The 21,568-nt window shown below is 43.9% G+C and overlaps 1 protein-coding gene across 1 annotated transcript in view; it reads right to left on the bottom strand.

Moving 5' to 3' along the window:
* Positions 1–21,568, bottom strand: part of LOC121582250 (protein kinase C-binding protein NELL1-like) — a 604,927-nt gene that overhangs the window by 119,366 nt on the left and 463,993 nt on the right. Inside the window, exon 13 of the mRNA XM_041897923.1 lies at positions 1,997–2,122. Coding sequence (XP_041753857.1) covers positions 1,997–2,122 — 126 coding nt within the window. The remainder of the gene's footprint in view (positions 1–1,996; positions 2,123–21,568) is intronic.

The following is a 21,568-nucleotide window of genomic DNA, read 5'->3' as shown; positions in this document are numbered from 1 at the left end:
AGTGCACTAGGGAATAAGGTGCCATTTGGGACACACCCATGCAGATACTGGGGTGCAGATTATCAACAGAATAGTTCATCAGCAACAGTGTTTCTAAGGCTGTAATAACGCAAATAACGACTAGTTACCGCCATTGATTTGTCCAATTACCGCCATTGATGTGTCTGATTGTCCCTATTTGTAAGTCGCTCTGGATAAGAGCGTCTGCTAAATGACGTAAATGTAAATGTAAATGTAAATGAAAATCTTTTTGGAAATAAACATTTCCAAATGGCACCACCTCCTCTGTCATTTCCTACATCCAGCATGTCAGAATGTTAGCCAATTCTGCTATGGACAGGAGGAATTGGCTAACATTCTGGGGAAGCTATTTGTTTCAGGGTACATTGAATTTGACCTCAGAGAGAGTTACTTGTCATTTCCTGTTCATGTGGTTTAACAAACTGCATGGACAGGAAATGAAAAGTAACTCTCTCAGAGGTCAAATTCACTGTACCCTGAAACAAAAAACTTCCCCATCTTAACATTCCTAATTTCCCTAGCAAAATTGGCTAACATTCTGACATGCTGGATGTAGGAAATGACAGAGGAGGTGGTGCCATTTTCCAATCAGACAAATCAATGGCAGTAATCAGTTGGTTTTTGCGTTATTACAGTCTCGAAAACACTGTTGCTGATGAGCTATTCTGTTGATAATCTGCACACCACTATCTGCATAGTCTGTATCCCAAATGTTTACCTCATTCCCTAGTGCACAACTTTTAACCAGAGCCCTATGGGCCCTGGTCAAAAGTAGTGCACTACATACTGTTGGGAATAGGGTGCAATTTGGCATGCACACATAGAATAATCCACCACAACAAAACCTAATTGGAGGTATTGCATGCCCAGAGGAATGTGGCAAGCAGTTTGATTTCACTAAATCAAAGAGTATTGGAAGTAAAAACAAGCTTGGCTTGTTTAAATCAGATGAAGAGTCAACAGACAGTAGGTGTATACATTTACATACTTCAATGGCCCAATCTGTGATATGGAAACAATATATAGCCTTAAAATATGGTTTCACCTCAGACTGTCAATCCTTGCATCTATAGCTCAGTCTATCTAATTTGAGAGTGATTACATTTCTCCAGTCCCATCCCTCAGATGGCAAACCAAGTGGTGTGGGGGCTTCCATTTTGATGTTTTTCTGATTCAGGATTGGGCCTTAAACAAACGAGCAAATTAAGTTTATCTGATATAAGATCTGCATCTCCAACACTCAGCAGCCTTGGGTAAAAAAAAAAACCTTCTTCTCGCATCTTTCCCACCTTTGTAAAACGGTCTCTTGAAATCTGTTGACCTGACAGACCCAGTTTAACTGCAGTGTGTAGCCACGTCCTGACCCCAGCTTGACTACAGTGTGGAGCCGCGTCCTGACCCCTCTCCAGCTGAAGGAGAGTGTGTGTGGCTCCAGAGTACACAGATCTACCTGGGGTCAAATGGCTCTCACAACCACTCACAGTCTTCTGAGAGGCAGAGAGAGAAGGATGCTCAAGTCACTATGAGCTGCAATGTGTTGCTTCTCTCAACCAGCACTGAGTAAAACTATAAAACTCTATGTATCAAGCTTCTCAGAGTGCTGATATAGGTTCAGCTCTCCGGGTCCATGTAATCGTATTCCTTGTGATCTAAAAGGCTAAACTGATCTTAAATCAGCACTCCTTCTTTGAGAAACGCTGTACTGTTCTGTAGTTTTGTACAAATCTCAGACTAAAACAAACTGAGAGGATTAATCTGGCCTACTTCAGCACTGTGAGAAGTAAGTGCACTCTGTGTTTACCAAGACACAATACTTTCCAACCTTGAGATCTCAAAATGACCGATAACCCTCAGGAAGTTGGGTACAAGGTGGTACAGAAAATTAGGAAGTGTGTGTGGGTAGGTGTGTGTTTGTGTGTGCTTGTGTTGGCCTACCCACATGTTCAAAGTGTGTGTGTATGCATATTTGACCTACCTGTGCATGAGTAGTCATCCACTCTGATGAAGGCAGGTAGACAGTCACAGCGATGGCTGCCGGGTAGGTTCACACACGCCGTGTTAGCCTGGCAGTAGTGCCTCTGTGCAGCACACTCATCGATATCTGAGAGAGGAGAACCCACACAGATTAGTTGTCAATATATATATTTTATATTTACACTACTAGTCAAAAGTTTGGATACACCTACTCATTCAATGGTTTTTCTTTATTTTTACTATTTTTTACATTGTAGAATAATAGTGAAGACCTCAAAACTATGAAATAACACATATGGAATCATGTAGTAACCAAAAAAGTGTTAAACAAATCGAAATATATTTTATATTTGAGATTCTTCAAATAGCCACCCTTTGCCTTGATGAGAGCTTTGCACACTCTTGGCATTCTCTCAACCAGCTTCACCTGCAATGCTTTTCCAACAGTCTTGAAGGAGTTCCCACATATGCTTAGCACTTGTTGGTTGCTTTTCCTTCACTCTGACGTCCGACTCATCCCAAACCATTTCAATTGGTTTGAGGTCGGGGGATTGTGGAGGCCAGGTCATCTGATGCAGCACTCCATCACTCTCCTTCTTGGTAAAATAGCCCTTACACAGCCTGGAGGTGTGTAAGGGCAAAATAACAGGACAATGACACCGCCTGGTAAAGAGGTCCTGGATGGCAGAGAGTTTGGCCCTAGTGATGTACTGGCCCGTATGCATTACCCTCTGTAGCGCCTTGCTGTCGGATGCCGAGCAGTTGCCATACCAAGCAGTGATGGAGCCAGTCAAGATGCTCTCAATGGAGCAGCCAACTAGCAGCAAGGTGAATGATAGCAACCAACAGGGGCTAACAACTCCATCCAATTGAATTTTAAACTCAGCACGTTGCAAACATCTCCGATAAGTCAAGCAATTGCCTGTTGCGACCATCGTGCAGGGACACATGAAGAAGCATAAACACTAAATTACATAGAAGCGAAACGTGTAGAGAGCGAGCGATTAAGTGCTCACCAAATACTCTGCACTTGACTGTCAGCAGCAACTTGGTGCTGGAAAGTGCCATTGACATGCTGCGAGGTAGTAAGCCATCATTACTGAAATAAGGGCCAATAAATGATTCCACAGAATGATTATATTGGCTGTTGGAGTTGGGTAGAATGTGCGTGTATGTGTGTGTGTGTGTGTGTGTGTGTATCTGTCTTTGTGTGTGTGTATGTTTTCCCTTTGTCACTATGGGGTATTATGTGTAGAATGGTGAGAGAAAAAATAAATTTAATCAATTTTGAATTCCAGCTAACAAAACAAAATGTGGAATAAGTCAAACGGTATGAATACTTTCTTAAGGCACTGTATGTACCAATGTTTTAGCTAAATATGGGCTATCCTGTACAATATGTACTGTATGGGGGCTCTATACAGTAGTCGGTAATGGTAAAATACTGTATAAGTAAGTAGCCTTGCACGAACCTTGGCTTGTGCGAGCCGGAATGGTTAATGGGAGCAGGATTTCTTGTTTCTGTAGCATGAGGCAGCTTGATGTACAAGTACACCCCCTAGACAGGATGCTAGTCTATCGCAGGGCCTTATTCCTAATCTATCTCCTTAATGCTGAGTGCCAAGCAGAGACGCATTTGGTCCCATTTTTACAGAAATAGGAAAAGAGAGAGGGAGGGAGGGAGGGGAAGGCGGGAGGGGAGGGGAGGGGGGGAGGGGAGAGAAAAGATGGAAGGCACACACTAAGCCTGGGAGAGCTTCTGACAAAACAATACCCAGGTAATAATGTAGCATGGTAGATTACAACCAGGCTATGCACATAATTTTTCCTCTGCTAGTGTACGTTGAAAGTAATCTTTATAAGCATTAACACACCGATTGAGTTAAGGGAGCTATCAGAGGAGCTGGATGACTAGTGATGAAATGAGATTGGACAGACACGCGGGAGGAGAAGAGTCATACAGCTGTGTATGTGTGTATATGTGCGTTGTATAGCAGTTTATGAACATTAGAGCAGTCTCCTCCAGGATGACAGCTTTCCCACTACTTAAGGGACTCTGTATAATTCCTACTCTTAAGGGATCTACTCCTAGGTCTATTTCTGTATCTTATCCCCCAGTCGAAAGAATATATCCCGATTTGAGGTCTGGTCTCTCATCGCTCTCACTGCTAAGATTTCCTCCCAAAGTATGAATTCATGTATGCAATTGGCTTACCTCAAGATGCCTAGAGGTTTCAAGTAGTGCATAATGTGTCTGTGGGTATCGGCCTAATTCTGCTATGCATGCATTATTTGGTGTTTTTCGTTGTACACTGAGGATATTTTTGCAGAATTCTGCATGCAGAGTCTCAATTTGGTGTTTGTCCCATTTTGTGAATTCTTGGTTGATGAGCAGACCCCAGACCTCACAACCATAAAGGGCAATGGGTTCTATAGCTGATTCAAGTATTTTTACTGGACCTTTTTTGGAACACCATTCTTTTGTCTTACTGAGATTTACTGTCAGGGCCCAGGTCTGACAGAATCTGTGCAGAAGATCTAGGTGCTGCTGTAGGCCCTCCTTGGTTGGTGACAGAAGCACCAGATCATCAGCAAACAGTAGACATTTGACTTCAGATTCTAGTAGGGTGATGCCGGGTGCTGCAGACTGTTCTAGTGCCCTCGCCAATTTGTTGATATATACAGTGGGGAAAAAATTTATTTAGTCAGCCACCAATTGTGCAAGTTCTCCCACTTAAAAAGATGAGAGAGGCCTGTCATTTTCATCATAGGTACACGTCAACTATGACAGACAAAATGAGGAAAAAAAATCCAGAAAATCACATTGTAGGATTTTTAATGAATTTATTTGCAAATTATGGTGGAAAATAAGTATTTGGTCACCTACAAACAAGCAAGATTTCTGGCTCTCACAGACCTGTAACTTCTTCTTTAAGAGTTTTCTCTGTCCTCCACTCGTTACCTGTATTAATGGCACCTGTTTGAACTTGTTATCAGTATAAAAGACACCTGTCCACAACCTCAAACAGTCACACTCCAAACTCCACTATGGCCAAGACCAAAGAGCTGTCAAAGGACACCAGAAACAAAATTGTAGACCTGCACCAGGCTGGGAAGACTGAATCTGCAATAGGTAAGCAGCTTGGTTTGAAGAAATCAACTGTGGGAGCAATTATTAGGAAATGGAAGACATACAAGACCACTTATAATCTCCCTCGATCTGGGGCTCCACGCAAGATCTCACCCCGTGGGGTCAAAATGATCCCAAGAACGGTGAGCAAAAATCCCAGAACCACACGGGGGGGACCTAGTGAATGACCTGCAGAGAGCTGGGACCAAAGTAACAAAGCCTACCATCAGTAACACACTACGCCGCCAGGGACTCAAATCCTGCAGTGCAGACGTGTCCCCCTGCTTAAGCCAGTACATGTCCAGGCCCGTCTGAAGTTTGCTAGAGTGCATTTGGATGATCCAGAAGAGGATTGGGAGAATGTCATATGTCATATGGTCAGATGAAACCAAAATAGAACTTGTCGTGTTTGGAGGACAAAGAATGCTGAGTTGCATCCAAAGAACACCATACCTACTGTGAAGCATGGGGGTGGAAACATCATGCTTTGGGGCTGTTTTTCTGCAAAGGGACCAGGACGACTGATCCGTGTAAAGGAAAGAATGAATGGGGCCATGTATCATGTGATTTTGAGTGAAAACCTCCTTCCATCAGCAAGGGCATTGAAGATGAAACGTGGCTGGGTCTTTCAGCATGACAATGATCCCAAACACACCGCCCGGGCAACGAAGGAGTGGCTTCGTAAGAAGCATTTCAAGGTCCTGGAATGGCCTAGCCAGTCTCCAGATCTCAACCCCATAGAAAATCTTTGGAGGGAGTTGAAAGTCCGTGTTGCCCAGCGACAGCCCCAAAACATCACTGCTCTAGAGGACATCTGCATGGAGGAATGGGCCAAAATACCAGCAACAGTGTGTGAAAACCTTGTGAAGACTTACAGAAAACGTTTGACCTGTTTCATTGCCAACAAAGGGTATATAACAAAGTATTGAGAAACTTTTGTTATTGACCAAATACATATTTTCCACCATAATTTGCAAATAAATTCATAAAAAATCCTACAATGTGATTTTCTGGATTTATTTTCCTCATTTTGTCTGTCATAGTTGACGTGTACCTATGATGAAAATTACAGGCCTCTCTCATCTTTTTAAGTGGGAGAACTTGCACAATTGGTGGCTGACTAAATACTTTTTTTCCCCACTGTACATGTTGAAGAGGGTGGTGTTTAAACTGCATCCCTGTCTCACCCCACAGCCCTGTGTGTGACACTCTGGCTCCATGGACTTTGATTATTGAGCCAGGGTTGTTCATTTTCTTTTGGGTGTATTTCTATGTTGGTTTCTAGGTGTTCATTTCTATGTTGTGGTGGTTATTATTCATGTGACTCCCAATCGGAGGTAACGAGTGACAGCTGTCGGCTCGTTATCTCTGATTGGGAGCCATATTTAAACTGTTGTGGTTTCACTGTGTGTTTGTGGGTTTTTGTTCCATGTTTCTGTCAGTGTTACAGAGGACTTCACTATCGTCATTTGTTGTTTTTTGTGGTTGCTTTATTAAATAAAGTCATCATGTTCACTCCACGCGCTGCGTATTGGTCCGCTTCTTCAGACGATCGTGACAGAAAAACCCACCCCAAAAGGACCAAGCAGCGTGTCCAGGAGCAAAGAGACTGGACATGGGAGGAGGCGCCTGGTAAGGAGATCGAGAGGCTGGCGATGGCCCAGGTGGGCAAATCGTGGTCCTGGGAGGACATGCTCGGGGGCAAGGGACCTTGGGGGAAGATCAAGGCCCTGGCGAGAGAGGAGCAACGGCGTCAGCAGGGCCATCATCGTTGGAAGGACGAGAGGCAACCCCAAAAAGTTTTTGGGGGGCACATGGCTTAGGGCGGCTGGGCAGCAGGAGGCTGCTACAGGGAGACGTGGAGAGAAGGCTATCGGATTACGGGAGCCATTGGCGAGTAGAGGAAGGGAAGTTGTTGCGGCACGGCGTGAGAGACTGATGTGTGTTACCAGTCCGGTCCGGCCCGTTCCTGATCCCCAGTTAAAGCCAGTGGTGTGTGTTCCCAGTACGGACCGGCCTGTTCCTACTCCACGCATCAAGCCCACGGTGTGCGTCGCCAGCCCAGCCCGGCCTGTTCCTGCTCCACGCACCAAGCCCACGGTGTGCGTCGCCAGCCCAGCCCGGCCTGTTCCTGCTCCACGCACAGAACCTACGGTGTGCGTCGCCAGCCCAGCCCGGCCTGTTCCTGCTCCACGCACAGAACCTACGGTGTGCGTCGCCAGCCCAGCCCGGCCTGTTCCTGCTCCACGCACAGAGGATACGGTGTGCGTCGACAGCCCTGCCCGGCCTGTTCCTGCTCCACGCACCAAGGATACGGTGTGCGTCGACAGCCCTGCCCGGCCTGTTCCTGCTCCACGCACCAAGGATACGGTGTGCGTCGACAGCCCGGCCCGGCCTGTTCCGGCCACTCGCACCAGGGATACGGTGCGCGTCGCCAGCCCGACCCGGCCTGTTCCGGCCACTCGCACCAGGGATACGGTGCGCGTCGCCAGCCCGGTCCGGCCTGTTCCTGCCACCCGCACCAAGTCTACGGTGCGCGTCGCCAGCCCGACCCGGCCTGTTCCTGCCACCCGCACCAAGTCTACGGTGCGCGTCGCCAGCCCGACCCGGCCTGTTCCTGCCACCCGCACCAAGTCTACGGTGCGCGTCGCCAGCCCGGTCCGGCCTGTTCCTTCTCCCGCACTAGCCCTGAGATGCGTGTCCTCAGCCCGGTACCTCCAGTTCCGGCACTACGCGCCAGTCCTAAGGTGCGCCTCAGACGGCCAGAGTCTGCCGTCTGCCCAACGGCGCCTGAACTGCCCGTCTGCCCAACGGCGCCTGAACTGCCCGTCTGCCCAACGGCGCCTGAACTGCCCGTCTGCCCAACGGCGCCTGAACTGCCCGTCTGCCCAACGGCACCTGGACTGCCCGTCTGCCCAACGGCGCCTGAACTGCCCGTCTGCCCAACGGCGCTTGAACTGCCCGTCTGCCCAACGGCGCTAAAGCCGCCCGTCTGTACTGAACCTGCAAAGCCGCCCGTCTGCCATGAGCCTTCAGAGCCGTCCGCCAGACCGGAGCCGCTAGAGCCTTCCAGCCAGGATCCGCCAGAGCCGTCCAGCAAGGATCCGCCAGAGCCGTCCAGCCAGGATCCGCCAGAGCCAGCCAGCCAGGATCCGCCATTCAGTCCGGTGCTGCCCCTTAGTCCGGTGCTGCCCCTTAGCCCGGTGCTGCCCCTTAGCCCGGTGCTGCCCCTTAGTCCGGTGCTGCCCCTGAGTCCGGTGATGCCTCTTAGTCCAGTGCTGTCCCTTAATCCTGTGGGGTTTAGTTGAGGGGTGGTCATTTGGAGGAGGCTACGTAAGCGGGTAGTGACTATGGTGGGGTGGGGACCACGACCAGTGCCAGAGCCGCCACCATGGACAGACGCCCACCCAGACCCTCCCCTAGACTGTATGTTGGTGCGCCCGGAGTTCGCACCTTTAGGGGGGTACTGTGACACTCTGGCTCCATGGACTTTGATTATTGAGCCAGGGTTGTTCATTTTCTTTTGGGTGTATTTCTATGTTGGTTTCTAGGTGTTCATTTCTATGTTGTGGTGGTTATTATTCATGTGACTCCCAATCGGAGGTAACGAGTGACAGCTGTCGGCTCGTTATCTCTGATTGGGAGCCATATTTAAACTGTTGTGGTTTCACTGTGTGTTTGTGGGTTTTTGTTCCATGTTTCTGTCAGTGTTACAGAGGACTTCACTATCGTCATTTGTTGTTTTTTGTGGTTGCTTTATTAAATAAAGTCATCATGTTCACTCCACGCGCTGCGTATTGGTCCGCTTCTTCAGACGATCGTGACACTGTGGAAAGAATTGTGTGTGTTTGCTTGCCAATTTTAACCGCACACTTGTTGTTTGTGTACATGGATTTTATAATGTTGTATGTTTTTCCCCCAACCCCACTTTCCATCAATTTGTATAGCAGACCCTCATGCCAAATTGAGTCAAAAGCTTTTTTGAAATCAACAAAGCATGAGAAGACTTTGCCTTTGTTTTGGTTTGTTTGTTTGTCAATTAGGGTGTGCAGGGTGAATACGTGGTCTATCGTACGGTAATTTGGTAAAAAGCCAATTTGACATTTGCTCAGTACATTGTTTTCACTGAGGAAATGAACTAGTCTGCTGTTAATGATAATGCAGAGGATTTTCCCAAGGTTGCTGTTGACGCATATCCCACGGAAGTTAATGGGGTCAAATTTGTCTCCACTTTTGTGGATTGGGGTGATCAGTCCTTGGTTCCAAATATGGGGGAAGATGCCAGAGCTAAGGATGATGTTAAAGAGTATAAATATAGCCAACTCTTTAACATCATTCTTAGCTCTGGCATCTTCCCCCATATTTGGAACCAAGGACTGATCACCCCAATCCACAAAAGTGGAGACAAATTTGATATGCTTCAACAGCAACCTTGGGAAAATCTCTCGCTCGCTCTGTCTGTCTGTCTGTCTGTCTGTCTGTCTGTCTGTCTGTCTGTCTGTCTGTCTGTCTGTCTGTCTGTCTGTCTGTCTGTCTGTCTGTCTGTCTGTCTGTCTGTCTGTCTGTCTGTCTGTCTGTCTGTCTGTCTGTCTGTCTGTCTGTCTGTCTGTCTGTCTGTCTGTCTGTCTGTCTGTCTGTCTGTCTGTCTGTCTGTCTGTCGTTTGTCTGTTTGTTGTGTGTGTGTGTGTGTGTGTGTGTGTGTGTGTGTGTGTGTGTGTGTGTGTGTGTGTGTGTGTGTGTGTGTGTGTGTGTGTCAGAAATAGGGGAGTAGGTGGCAAAAAATATGTTTGTGCTCCTCTGCCGAGATCTGCTGGGGCTCTTGGCAGGCGTATGTGTGCCTCTCTGTCTAGATGTCTATATGTGTGCTAGCTTTTATGTCACTGAGGTTAATGGAAACCCACCTTTATCTGACAGAATCATTGTTCCCTTTGGTTAACAGAGGCAGAGAAGACTGACAGTTATTTGCTTTAATGAATTATGGTTGTGTGGTTGTTTGTGCTGGGGCTGGTAATATTTGCTCCATAGGGTCTGGGCAAATGTGATGCTACATGCTGGGAAAGGCCAGGCCCGTCTTGATCATTTATTTTCAATCCAATCCCAGATTGAAGGTTGGAGCAGAAAACCTATTACAGTCAGCGGTGGAGGTGGAACGAGGGGCTGGTGTGTCCACACGTGCACACACACACACACACACACACACAGTGGGGTCCGAAATTATTGACACCCTTGAAAAATATGCACAAAAATGACTGTATAAAATAAATAATTCTAATACTGAGCTATATTGTATGCAAAAAAAAATTTGACATTATATTATTATATACTAATACATTTGCTCATAGAAAGAGATTTTGTTTAACAAGTAATAGTATTTTTTTTTATATGAGTTGGAAAACATATTGGGAGGGATGTTAGACAATTCCTCCATACAGAATCCTTCCAGATCATTGATATACTTCGCTTATCGACTGCCCTTTTCAATTCAAACTACAGGTTTTCAATGGGTTTCAAGACTGAGATGGCTATTGCAAAACTATGATTTTGTGGCCAATTAACCCTTTCTTTGTAGATTTTGATTTGTGCTTGGGGTTATTGTCTTGCTGGAAGACCTACTTGCAGCCAAGTTTCAGCCTCCTGGTAGAGGCAACCAGGTTTTTGACTAAAATGTCCTGGTACTGAATAAAGTTCATGATGCCGTTGACCTTAGCAAAAGCCACATGACATCAAAGATCCACCACCATATTTTACAGTAGGTATGGGGATATTTTCTGCTTATGCATTTGGTTTGGCATCGAAATAAGAAGAAGACCAAGGATCTGGAACAATTATGTATGGAGGAATGGTCTAAATGTCTTCTCAACTCATAAAACATTTGAGAAAAAGGCTCAGTGCCATTATCCTCGCAAGGTGAGGTATTGAAAGTAATTGAAAACAGGACTGTCAATAATTTTGCATTGCTATTTATAGCCTAATGTTAGCTAGCTAGCTAATATTGAACCTAGTTGGTTAGCTTTAGCTACCTGAAGATTCAAACTACAACCTTTCATGCATGGTGGATAGCTATGACAATCCATTTGTACTGTAGCTATGGGTTGGGATTATGGATCATTGTTTAGCTAGCTAGCTACATGTCTAAACAAAATACTACACTTTGCCAGATGATTACTTGATCCATCAAGTTAGCCAGGTTTGTCTGGGGGTGATTACGCCATCTATTGTATTTCATGACCATGTGTACATATCAATGGTGACACATTCACTTAGATAGACGTGGCTGGGGAGTGGTTACATCATTTATTTCACATGACCCATCAATGATACAAATCCCCCAAAAAATCAATTTTAATTCCAGGTTGTAAGGCAACAAAATAGGAAACATGGCAAAGGGGGTGAATACTGTCGCAAGCCACTGTAAAACATGCATCCAAGCTGAACTGAAATATTATTCGAAACAGTCGTTTTCACAGCTTTCTATTTCCTTACAGCTAGACACTATTTAGGGTGTTTTTCTAGTCTCCCTACATAATTATGAGTGACGAGAGGCTGTTTCAGGCATAATTATGCACAATAGCTGTATTTTTTTATTTTCGCGCCGGGAGAGCCTGCTGTCTGATTTCAACAATGTTCCTATCTGCCAGGACATTGCAGGATATCTAGGTTGACTTATTTTCCATGACTTTGTAAAGACTACAGCCTGATGGGAGCCATACAAATTGCAAAAATCTCTGAAGCTGGAGACACTTATCTCCCTCACTAACTTTAAGCATCAGTTGTCAGAGCACCTTACCGATCACTGCACCTGTACACAGCCCATCTGAAATTAGCCCGCCCAACTACCTCATCCCTATATTGTTATTTATTTTGCTCATTTGTACCCCAGTATCTCTATTTGCACATCATCTCTTGCACATCTATCATTCCAGTGTTAATACTAATTGTAATTATTTTGCACTATAGCCTATTTATTGCTTTACCTCCATAACTTGCTACATTTGCACACACTGTATATATATGTATTTCTGTTATATTTTTGACTTTGTTTTGTTTTACCCCATATGTAACTCTGTGTTGTTGTTTATCGCACTGCTTTGCTTTATCTTGGCCAGGTCGCAGTTGTAAATGAGAACTTGTTCTCAACTGGTTTACCTGGTTAAATAAAGGTGAAATAAATAAATAAAAATAAAATATTTCCTTGTTCCCACCCTCGAAGGCAGGCTTTTCAAAATGGGGGCGATACTTGTTTACAGGGCCCCCATTTGGGCCACGATTAAAAATAGCTAATATTTTCATTTCTCAACTGGTAATTGAAGCTCTCTTCCCATTCGCCATTCAAATACATAGGCAACAGAAGGCAGGCTTCATCAGCATCACATACCACTTTGCAATGAGATGGAGGCAGTATGCATTTTGAAAACATATACTGTAGCTACTTAATTGTTTGAAACCTGAACGTTTTACTACATATTATGACTAGGCTAAATCCGACCATATACGTGGAGGCAATTATTTTATACAGACTTCCATATGCCATTGAAACCAGTAGCCTATTTCTCTCATGTTCTATTGGGGTTCAACCTCCTTTTATTGTCCGGTAGCCAAATGCACATTTGTGCGTAGCCTACTGCCTTGTGCGCATTGCTATGCTATAGGCGGCGCATCTATAAAGCTAGGGGAAGCTAAGCTTTCCCTAAGTAAATTGAATTAAATTGCCAAAATTATATAGCCTAAATAGCCTACTGTCTATACAGAAAGAAATACAATTGTTAAACATAGGCTACTAAAGGAACATTAGCTTCCCCTAGCCTTAAAAAATTTAATAAGTTGTGGATTGTTTTAAATCGCATTGCCTACAGTCGGAAGGAAAGGCAGGCCGCGCAATTTGGGCAGCGCGCTGCAAACACCAAATAGATGACTGTTGAGTTGCGACTGTCAGTGAAAAGTAGAGAGGCCTAGCCAGCCATATCGCAATATTTCAAAATTAAATCACGGGAAAACATAGCTTGGAAAGCAAATGGCTAATGCTGTAAAGAGAAGACAATGAAAAGACTAATCTGTCTTTTAGTTAAGCGAACAACAGTAGGCCTATAGCCTATCTTATTGGCACCAGTAGAGAGCATCTTCCATATCCCTGGTGAGTGCGCACTGCGCATATTCACTCTTTATCATCGTTGGATCAGTGTCACAGTTTGTTTTTGGACAATCATTTCACCCTCCAGTTCAGATGGACGTCATATTCTACTTGTGTGTTCCCTTCTCGTAGGCCTATTATATGGACAACATCGATTTTATTGATTGTTTGTCCGTGTCAGCAGAGTAAACTACCCTGTAATTTGACGTATTAAAAAAGATCCTGCTAATGTCTCCAGTCATATAAAGGTTAGTAGAATTGCATGAAATGCGTTTTTCCCATGCAAAGAAATAATAAATTGTACATTTACATTTTAGTAATTTAGCAGACGCTCTTATCCAGAGCGACTTACAGTTAGTGAGTGCATACATTTTCAAACTGTCCCCCCGTGGGAAACAAACCCACAACCCTGGCGTTGCAAGCGCCATGCTCTACCAACTGAGCTACAGGGGACCTAAATATATCTGATATAGCCTATAGCCCAGGCCTCTACACTATACGCCATGCATTGAACTGTCTTTTTTGCAAACAGTGATTGAGTTATATTATTAGCCTAAATTATGACTATCCAATCTACTCATTACATTAGGAATAGTAGGCTATCATAATGCTTTTTTTTTTTGCTTCCCCAAACTCATGCTCCGGCTATGCATATGCTGTCACATCTGCTCCTGCAACGCCCTCTACTGCTCATCCTGTGTCTCCTTTACCTGCTGCCACTCCCCCAGTTCTCTCTCTCTCTCTCTCTCTCTCTCTCTCTCTCTCTCTCTCTATCTCTATCTCTGTCTCTCTGTCTCTCTGTCTCTCTCTGTCTCTCTCTGTCTCTGTGTGTGTGATTGTGTGGGCGGAGACAGGTGTGCTGGAGTCAGAGCAGATCCCCACCAGCTGCAACCTGTTCCATAATCAAGACCTCTACAAATACTCAGTCCTGCCACTTCCACACTGCCAGATTGTAATCTCTGACTCTGGTCCCTGTCTCCAGTCCCACATCTCGTCATGCTGCTACTCTGTCCTGGATTCCCCACTCTACTACTCCCTTGGATTCTCCTCCGGACCTGCTCACCCTGTCTCAACCCCCCTCGCTCCAGCCGCAGCCTCCGCACCTGGTTTCCAGCAGTTTCCCCTGACCTGCACTCCATCTCCCCCCTGTGTCTCAATAAATACCATGGTTACTTCATCCCAGTCTCCTCGTCTGAGTCTGCTCTTGGGTTCCCCTGTTCCACTCCGCGTAACATAGGCTAGTGATATTGCTGTTGGTTACTTGTCTTGTTAGATGAGGAAAAGTAAATGTGGACAGTTATTCTAACATCTTCAAAGTGGACACACATCATTGCATCATTGATTTGCATGTTCTGTTAAAATTAATTACCATCATCTAAATGTGAAACGCAAATTGGAACTTTTTCATTCTCAACTCCTATGGCTGGATGCTGCTCGGGCCTGATGGATGTTTCCCTGCATTGTCATCTGTCCCTATCCGAATGGCCTGTGCTACCTGGAACTTGCCTGCAGAGGAAGTCGTCTCCATCTGTCTGCTGTGGGAGGTATGGACCTATCGCCCGGAGCAGCAGGTGTACGCTATCTTGCTTCTCGTGGACCCGTGAAAGGTTCAACGAATTGTGTGAGGGGTAGGAATGGGGAATTTCTCCATTCCCTTCTCTGGCCGTTGTAGTGGGCAGTTCAATGGTGAGCAATGTCTCAGTCCCTGGAGCAAAAACGTTGTGCTATCCAGGAACATGAGTACAGGACATCAATAAGCTGCTCCCAAACATGTTAAACCAGCATCAGGAAATTGAGTCCGTCATAGTTCATGTGGGATTCAATGAAATTATGAAGGGCAGCTCAGAACAGCTGAAGTTGGATTTTAAAGAATTGATTGGGTCACTGCTTGACACCCACAAATGCCCCATAATATCTGGCCCTCTGCCCTCCCTAAATTGTGGCATTGAACATTTCAGCAGACTTTTAGCCCTCCATAACTGGCTACGAGACTATTGCAGATCTGTGGGTGTAACATTTATTGACAATTCTGGAAACAAAGCTAGTTTTATGAAGGAGGATGGGAGCAACCCAAATAATTTGGGTTCCTGGATACTTTCACAGCATTATACTGTAAGCCCAGCTCAGTTAATACCTACCATTGTGTCGATGAGTTGTCATAATGCTTCAGCAAATGTACATAATCCCAGGGGCGTTGGAAGACACAATGTAAGAAACCTAATTTATGTCCCTCTAACTGCCCTGAATGCCTCTGCTGATCCTACAGCTATTGTATGCAGTAATCATATGCCTATGAACCAGAGTTATACTGTTGGTGGTGTGCCCTTGTATGCAGTAATCATGTGCCTATGAACCAAAGTTACACTGTTAGCACTGAGGCGGTGTGCCCTAGTAGGAAGTCCACTGTGTGCAGCTCACCCTGCAATAATATAAATAGCATGAGCATGTCTACTTCTGCTAAGCTTCCCAGTAAAGCAATAAAATAATTAAGCATCCCAGAAAAGTGCTAAAAATAGCCCACGTTAACATATGTAGCTTAAGAAACAAGGTTCATGAAGTCAATAACTTGCTAGTAACAGATGACATTCATATTTTGACTATCTCTGAAACTCACTTAGATACTACCTTTGATGATACAGTGGTAGCAATAATTGGTTATAACATCTACAGAAAAGACAGAAATGCCAATGGGGGTGGTGTTGCAGTCTATATTAAGCACCACATTCCTGTAAAGCTTAGAGAGGATCTCATGTTAAATACTGTTGAAGTAATATGGCTTCAGGATCATCTGCCTCACCTAAAGCCCATTATTGTGGGAAGCTGCTATAGACAACCAAGTGATAACGGTCAGTATCTGGATAACATGTGTGAAATGCTTGATAATGTATGTGATAAACAGAGAGGTATATTTTCTTGGTGATTTCAATATTGACTGGCTTTCATCTGGCTGCCCAATCGAGAAAAAGCTTTAAACTGTAACCAGTGCCTGCAACCTGGTTCAGGTTATCAGTCAACCTACCAGGGTAGATACAAACAGCACAGGAATGAAATCGTCAACATGTATTGATCACATCTTTACTAATGCTTCAGAAATTTGCTTTAAAGCAGTATCCAAATCCATTGATGTAGTGATCACAATATAGTAGCCATATCTTGGAAAACCAAAGTTCCAAAGTCTGGGCCTAATATAGTGTATAAAAGGTCATACAATAAGTTTTGTAGTGATTTTTTTGTTAATTATGTAAACAATATTTGCTGGTCTGTGGTTTGTAACGAGGCGCAACCAGACGCTGCACTTGACACATTTATGAAATTGCTTATTCCATTTACTAATAAGCATGCACCAATTGAGAAAATGACTGTAAAAACTGGGTGAGAGAGATGAGGCAAGTAATTGGCAAATTATTCTGGCCGAACAACCGATTGGCAAACATACTGCAAATTGAGAAATCATGTGACTAAACTGAATAAAAATAAGAAGAAATTATACTATGAAACAAGAAACTATACTATGAAACAAAGGTAAATTATATAAAGAATGATAGTAAAAAGCTTTGGAGCACTTAAATGAAATTTTGTGCATTAAAGCAAACTCGGCTCCATCATTCATTGAATCACAAAACCCACTGCCAACTACTTTAAAGATTTTGTTAATTGGCAAAGATAAGCAAACTTAGGCATGACATGCCAACAAACGCTGACACTACACATCCAAGTATATCTGAACAAAATATGAAAGACAAGCATTGTAATTTTGAATTCCGTACAGTGAGTGTGGAAGAGGGGAAATCATTATTGTGGTCTATCAACAATGATAAGCCACCGTGGTCTGACAACTTGGATGGAAAATTACTGAGGATAATAGCAGACGATATTGCCGCTCCTATTTGCCATATCTTCAATTTAAGCCTACTAGAAAGTGAGTTCCCCCAGGCCTGGAGGGAAGCAAAAGTCATTCCGCTCCCTAAGAATAGTAAAGCCCCCTTTACTGGCTCAAATAGCCAACCAATCAGCCTGTTACCAAACCTTACTAAACTTTTAGAAAAAATTGTGTTTGACCAGGTACAATGCTATTTTACAGTAAATTAATTTGATAACAGACTTTCAGCACGCTTCTAGGGAAGGACATTCAACAAGTAGAACACATACACAAATGACTGATGATTGGCTGAGAGAAATTGATGATAAAAGATTGTGAGAGGTTCAGTGTGGCTTTTGACATTATCAATCATAGTCTGCTGCTGTGTTATGGTTTTACACCCCCTCCTATATTGTGGATACAGAGTTACCTGTCTAACAGAACACAGAGAGTTTTTTTTTATGGAAGCCTGTCCAACATAATCCAGGTAGAATCAGAAATTCCACAGGGCAGCTGTCTAGGCCTCTTACTTTTTTCAATCTTTACTAACGACATGCCACTGGCTTTGAGTAAAGCCAGTGTGTCTATGTATGCGGATGACTCAACACTATACACGTCAGCTACTATTGTGACTGAAATGACTGCAACACTTAACAAAGAGCTGCAGTTAGTTTCAGAATGGGTGGCACGGAATAAGTTAGTCCTGGGGCAAATCCTTCACTAAACCCTAAACCGTAACTAAATAGTTCAATGAATAATGTGGAACTGAGCAGGTTGAGGGGACTAAACTGCTTGGAGTAACCCTGAATTGTAAACTGTCATGGTAAAAACATATTGATACAACAGTAGCTAAGATGGGGAGAAGTATGTCCATAATAAAGCGCTGCTCTGCCTTCTTAACAGCACTATCAACAAGGCAGGTCCTACAGGCCCTATTTTTGTCGCCCCTGGACTACTGTTCAGTCGTGTGGTCAGATGCCACAAAGAGGGACGTAGGAAAATTGCATTTGGCTGAGAACAGGGCAGCACGGCTGGCCCTAGGATGCACACTGAGAGTTAACATTAATGTCAATCTCTCCTGGCTCAAAGTTGAGGAGAGATTGACTTCATCACTACTACTTTATGAGAGGTATTGACATGTTGAATGCACCCATGCATACCCCACAAGACATGCCACCAGAGGTCTCTTCACAATCCCCAAGTTCAGAACAGACTGTGGGAGGCGCACAGTATTACATAGAGCCATGACTACATGGAACTCTATTCCAGATCAAGTAACACATGCAAGCAGTAAAATTAGATAAAAAAATATCAGATAAGAGCAGGGACTGTGAAGAGACACACACACAGGCAAGACACATGCATACATACATACATACACACGATAACATGGATTTTGTTTTGTAGATATAGTAGTGGTAGAGTAGTGGCTTGAGGGCACACACTTAATGTGTTGTGAAATCTGTTGTGAATGTATTGTAATGTTATTTTTTTTTAGAACTGCCTTCATTTTGCTGGACCCCAGGAAGAGTAGCTGCTGCCGAGGCAGCAGCTAATGGGGATCCATAATAAATACAAATACAAAACATTTCTCCAGTTTTGTTCCTAATGAGAGGCACTGAGGCTTAATATGTGAGATGGCTCATATTCTACAACATGCGGCTACACAACGATTGCCCAATAATGTGTAATAGCATTTTTGTCTTTCTCTCACAGACAATACCACTTGGATACAAAGACGTTGATGACTCTAAAGAGGAGATGTGAAAGGTCCCATAACAATCTCCCCTTGTATCAAAGTGACTCCAACAACCTCATTGTACCACATGCAAGTATTATCTAACTGTAGTATTTATTATAAGCATTAGTAGTATATTTTTATTCTACTGTATACACCAAACGTTCCATGTCTTAATTTTCTCCTACACTTAGACATTGTGTATGTGTGCCATTCAGAGGGTGAATGGGCAAGACAAAACATTTAAATGCTTTGACTGGGGTATGGCATTAGGTGCCAGGCGTACCGGTTTGTGTCAAGAACTGCAATGCTGATAGGTTTTTCACGCTCAACAGTTTCCCGTGTGTATCAAGAATGGTCCACCACCTAAAGGATATCCAGAAATCCAGTGTGCAACTCAATATTAGGAAGGTGTTCCTAATATTTGGTATACTCAGTGTAGTTGATTTGGGACTAGGCCTTTTTGTGATGCTGAGTGTTATGCGGAGCCTGAGAGTTCCACCTCGGTTCTTTCATTTATGTGCCATGTGTTCCTGTGTGTTTCATCTTGATCATGCCACTGGAGACGACTGACCGCTGTGACTAAATCCCTGCACTTATCTCCCAATATTCCACACGCACACGCATAAGGACACAAAACACGCATGCACACCACACGCAGGAACCCACAACAACAACAACATACTGTACACACACTCACCACAACACATGAACTAACACAAGCAAAATCACCAAATCAACACACACATCACCAAATCAACACACACAAGTGCACACACTTAACCCAACACCAAATTACCAATAACCAGCATTTAATTAGAGGGATTTAGACGGCAGTCCCCCCTCTTATCTCCTTTCTTCTCCTCTATTGGGAAGCCACGGTGCAGGAAATGTCCTCCATGTAGAGATTAGGGCCCTTCTAAAGGAATGTGCTGTGTTGCCGACGTCTGTCCTATTTCAGGCTCTTATCACAGTTTTTTTCTGAAATGACTAACAGGGATGTGCCCCAAATGGCACCCTATTCCCTACATATTACACTACTTTTGACCAGGACCCATAGGGCTCTGGTCAAAGGTAGTGCACTATAGGGAATAGGATGCCATTTGGGACACGGCTCACGACTAGAGAGAAGAATAGAGAGCAATTCCACACTTCTTCGTCACAGACAAACAGCACAGCCGTCATACCCCAACAGCATGGAGAGAGAGACAGTGTAGTTTAAAGCGTAAGGCATGATATTCAAATTTACCTGATGCTAAGCTAGTGACAACTTTGTACTATTTCTACGCACAGACTGATGAGCACTGGAAGACATGCAGACACACACACACACACACTCTTACTTAGTCTTATACAAATCCTCATGTATTCAGAACGAGGCGGCATGATGTGTGTCTATCCATCCACACAATCCACAGGATTACCTCTCTCCTCAAGCCTTATTGTTGACACACATTCTTAGTAAAAGCCTGTATGCAAAGTGAATTGACTCACTTAAGGGTGGCTGGATGAACATCACACTGGCAGGACACAATATAATCCACTGGGACAGGCGGTTAGATCAAATCCCATCTCACAGGGTAAGATACATGCAAGTAAAAGCACAGCGCTATCTTGATTCCAAACTGATACAGCGGTAGATGAACTGAACAACGTGGATCCATGGCATCAGCTAAACTTAACTTCAATACAATAAAAATAATTCAATACAACTTTATTGTCCATATATTACAGTGGAACTGAAATGTTGTCTTGTGTTGAAGGCTCCTTCCGGAATTGTTTTCTCTCCAAAAATGCAATATATGTGCGTGCGGACTAGGCCTACTGATGTCCTGTTCAGTTTGAGAGGGAGAGTGTTAAGATGAGAAGGAGGACCCGAGGTAAGCTTGCTACTGCTATAATTGATTTGAATATGTTTTGCTGCCCAGAGTGAAGCTATTTGTCAGCGTTATTGACCTCACAATATGCAATACGCTTACATAACTATGAAGTGGCAGCCGCGTAGATGGACAGCGCATGGGTGCTGAAAATAGGCTAATTCGAGATGGGCTAATTCATTTAAACAGTCTTCATTTTAATTTGACTTTAGGTAACTAACAACAAAAGGGGCTTTGTGTTGGAGCCTATTTATTCCTATTCAAGAAATAAGAGTTAGGCCTACCTGTTTGAGAGATGAAATTATAGTCTACTATCCAATACTTTGTCAGTCAGTTCCTTCAGTCTCCATGCACTCTTATCTCAGTGTCAGTGAATGGCTTGGTTAAAACCAGGGCTTGAATTGTGGGGTTTTGTGAGGGTATTGTGGCTTTTGTTAAAGAAAATGGCTGAAAGCATAGGCCTACCTCTTGTTAGATTAAGATATATATATATATTTTTTTATGGAACTGATTACATAAAGGGCTCTATAACGACGTATTAGTACGCAATGATTTATGCTAGAAATAAGCGGTGAAAATTTGGGGAACGAAGTGACTCCAATGCATAATGGTTTTAATTGGTTTATGTCTATGACATTCAGAGGCTGCACTACAACCTTTTATAGCCAAAGTGTCACGCCCTGGCTCTGGGGACTCTTATATGTTGAGCCAGGGTGTTAGTTTCTATGTTTAGTGTTCTATGTTCATGTTCTAGTTCATGTGTTTCTATGTTGGCCGGGGTGGTTCCCAATCAGAGGCAGCTGTGGCTTGTTGTCTCTGATTGGGAACCATACTTAAGCAG

Source organism: Coregonus clupeaformis, chromosome 15, assembly GCF_020615455.1.
Source record: "Coregonus clupeaformis isolate EN_2021a chromosome 15, ASM2061545v1, whole genome shotgun sequence".
NCBI classification, from domain to species: Eukaryota; Metazoa; Chordata; class Actinopteri; order Salmoniformes; family Salmonidae; genus Coregonus; species Coregonus clupeaformis.
This window is presented reverse-complemented; position numbering and strand designations above follow the sequence as displayed.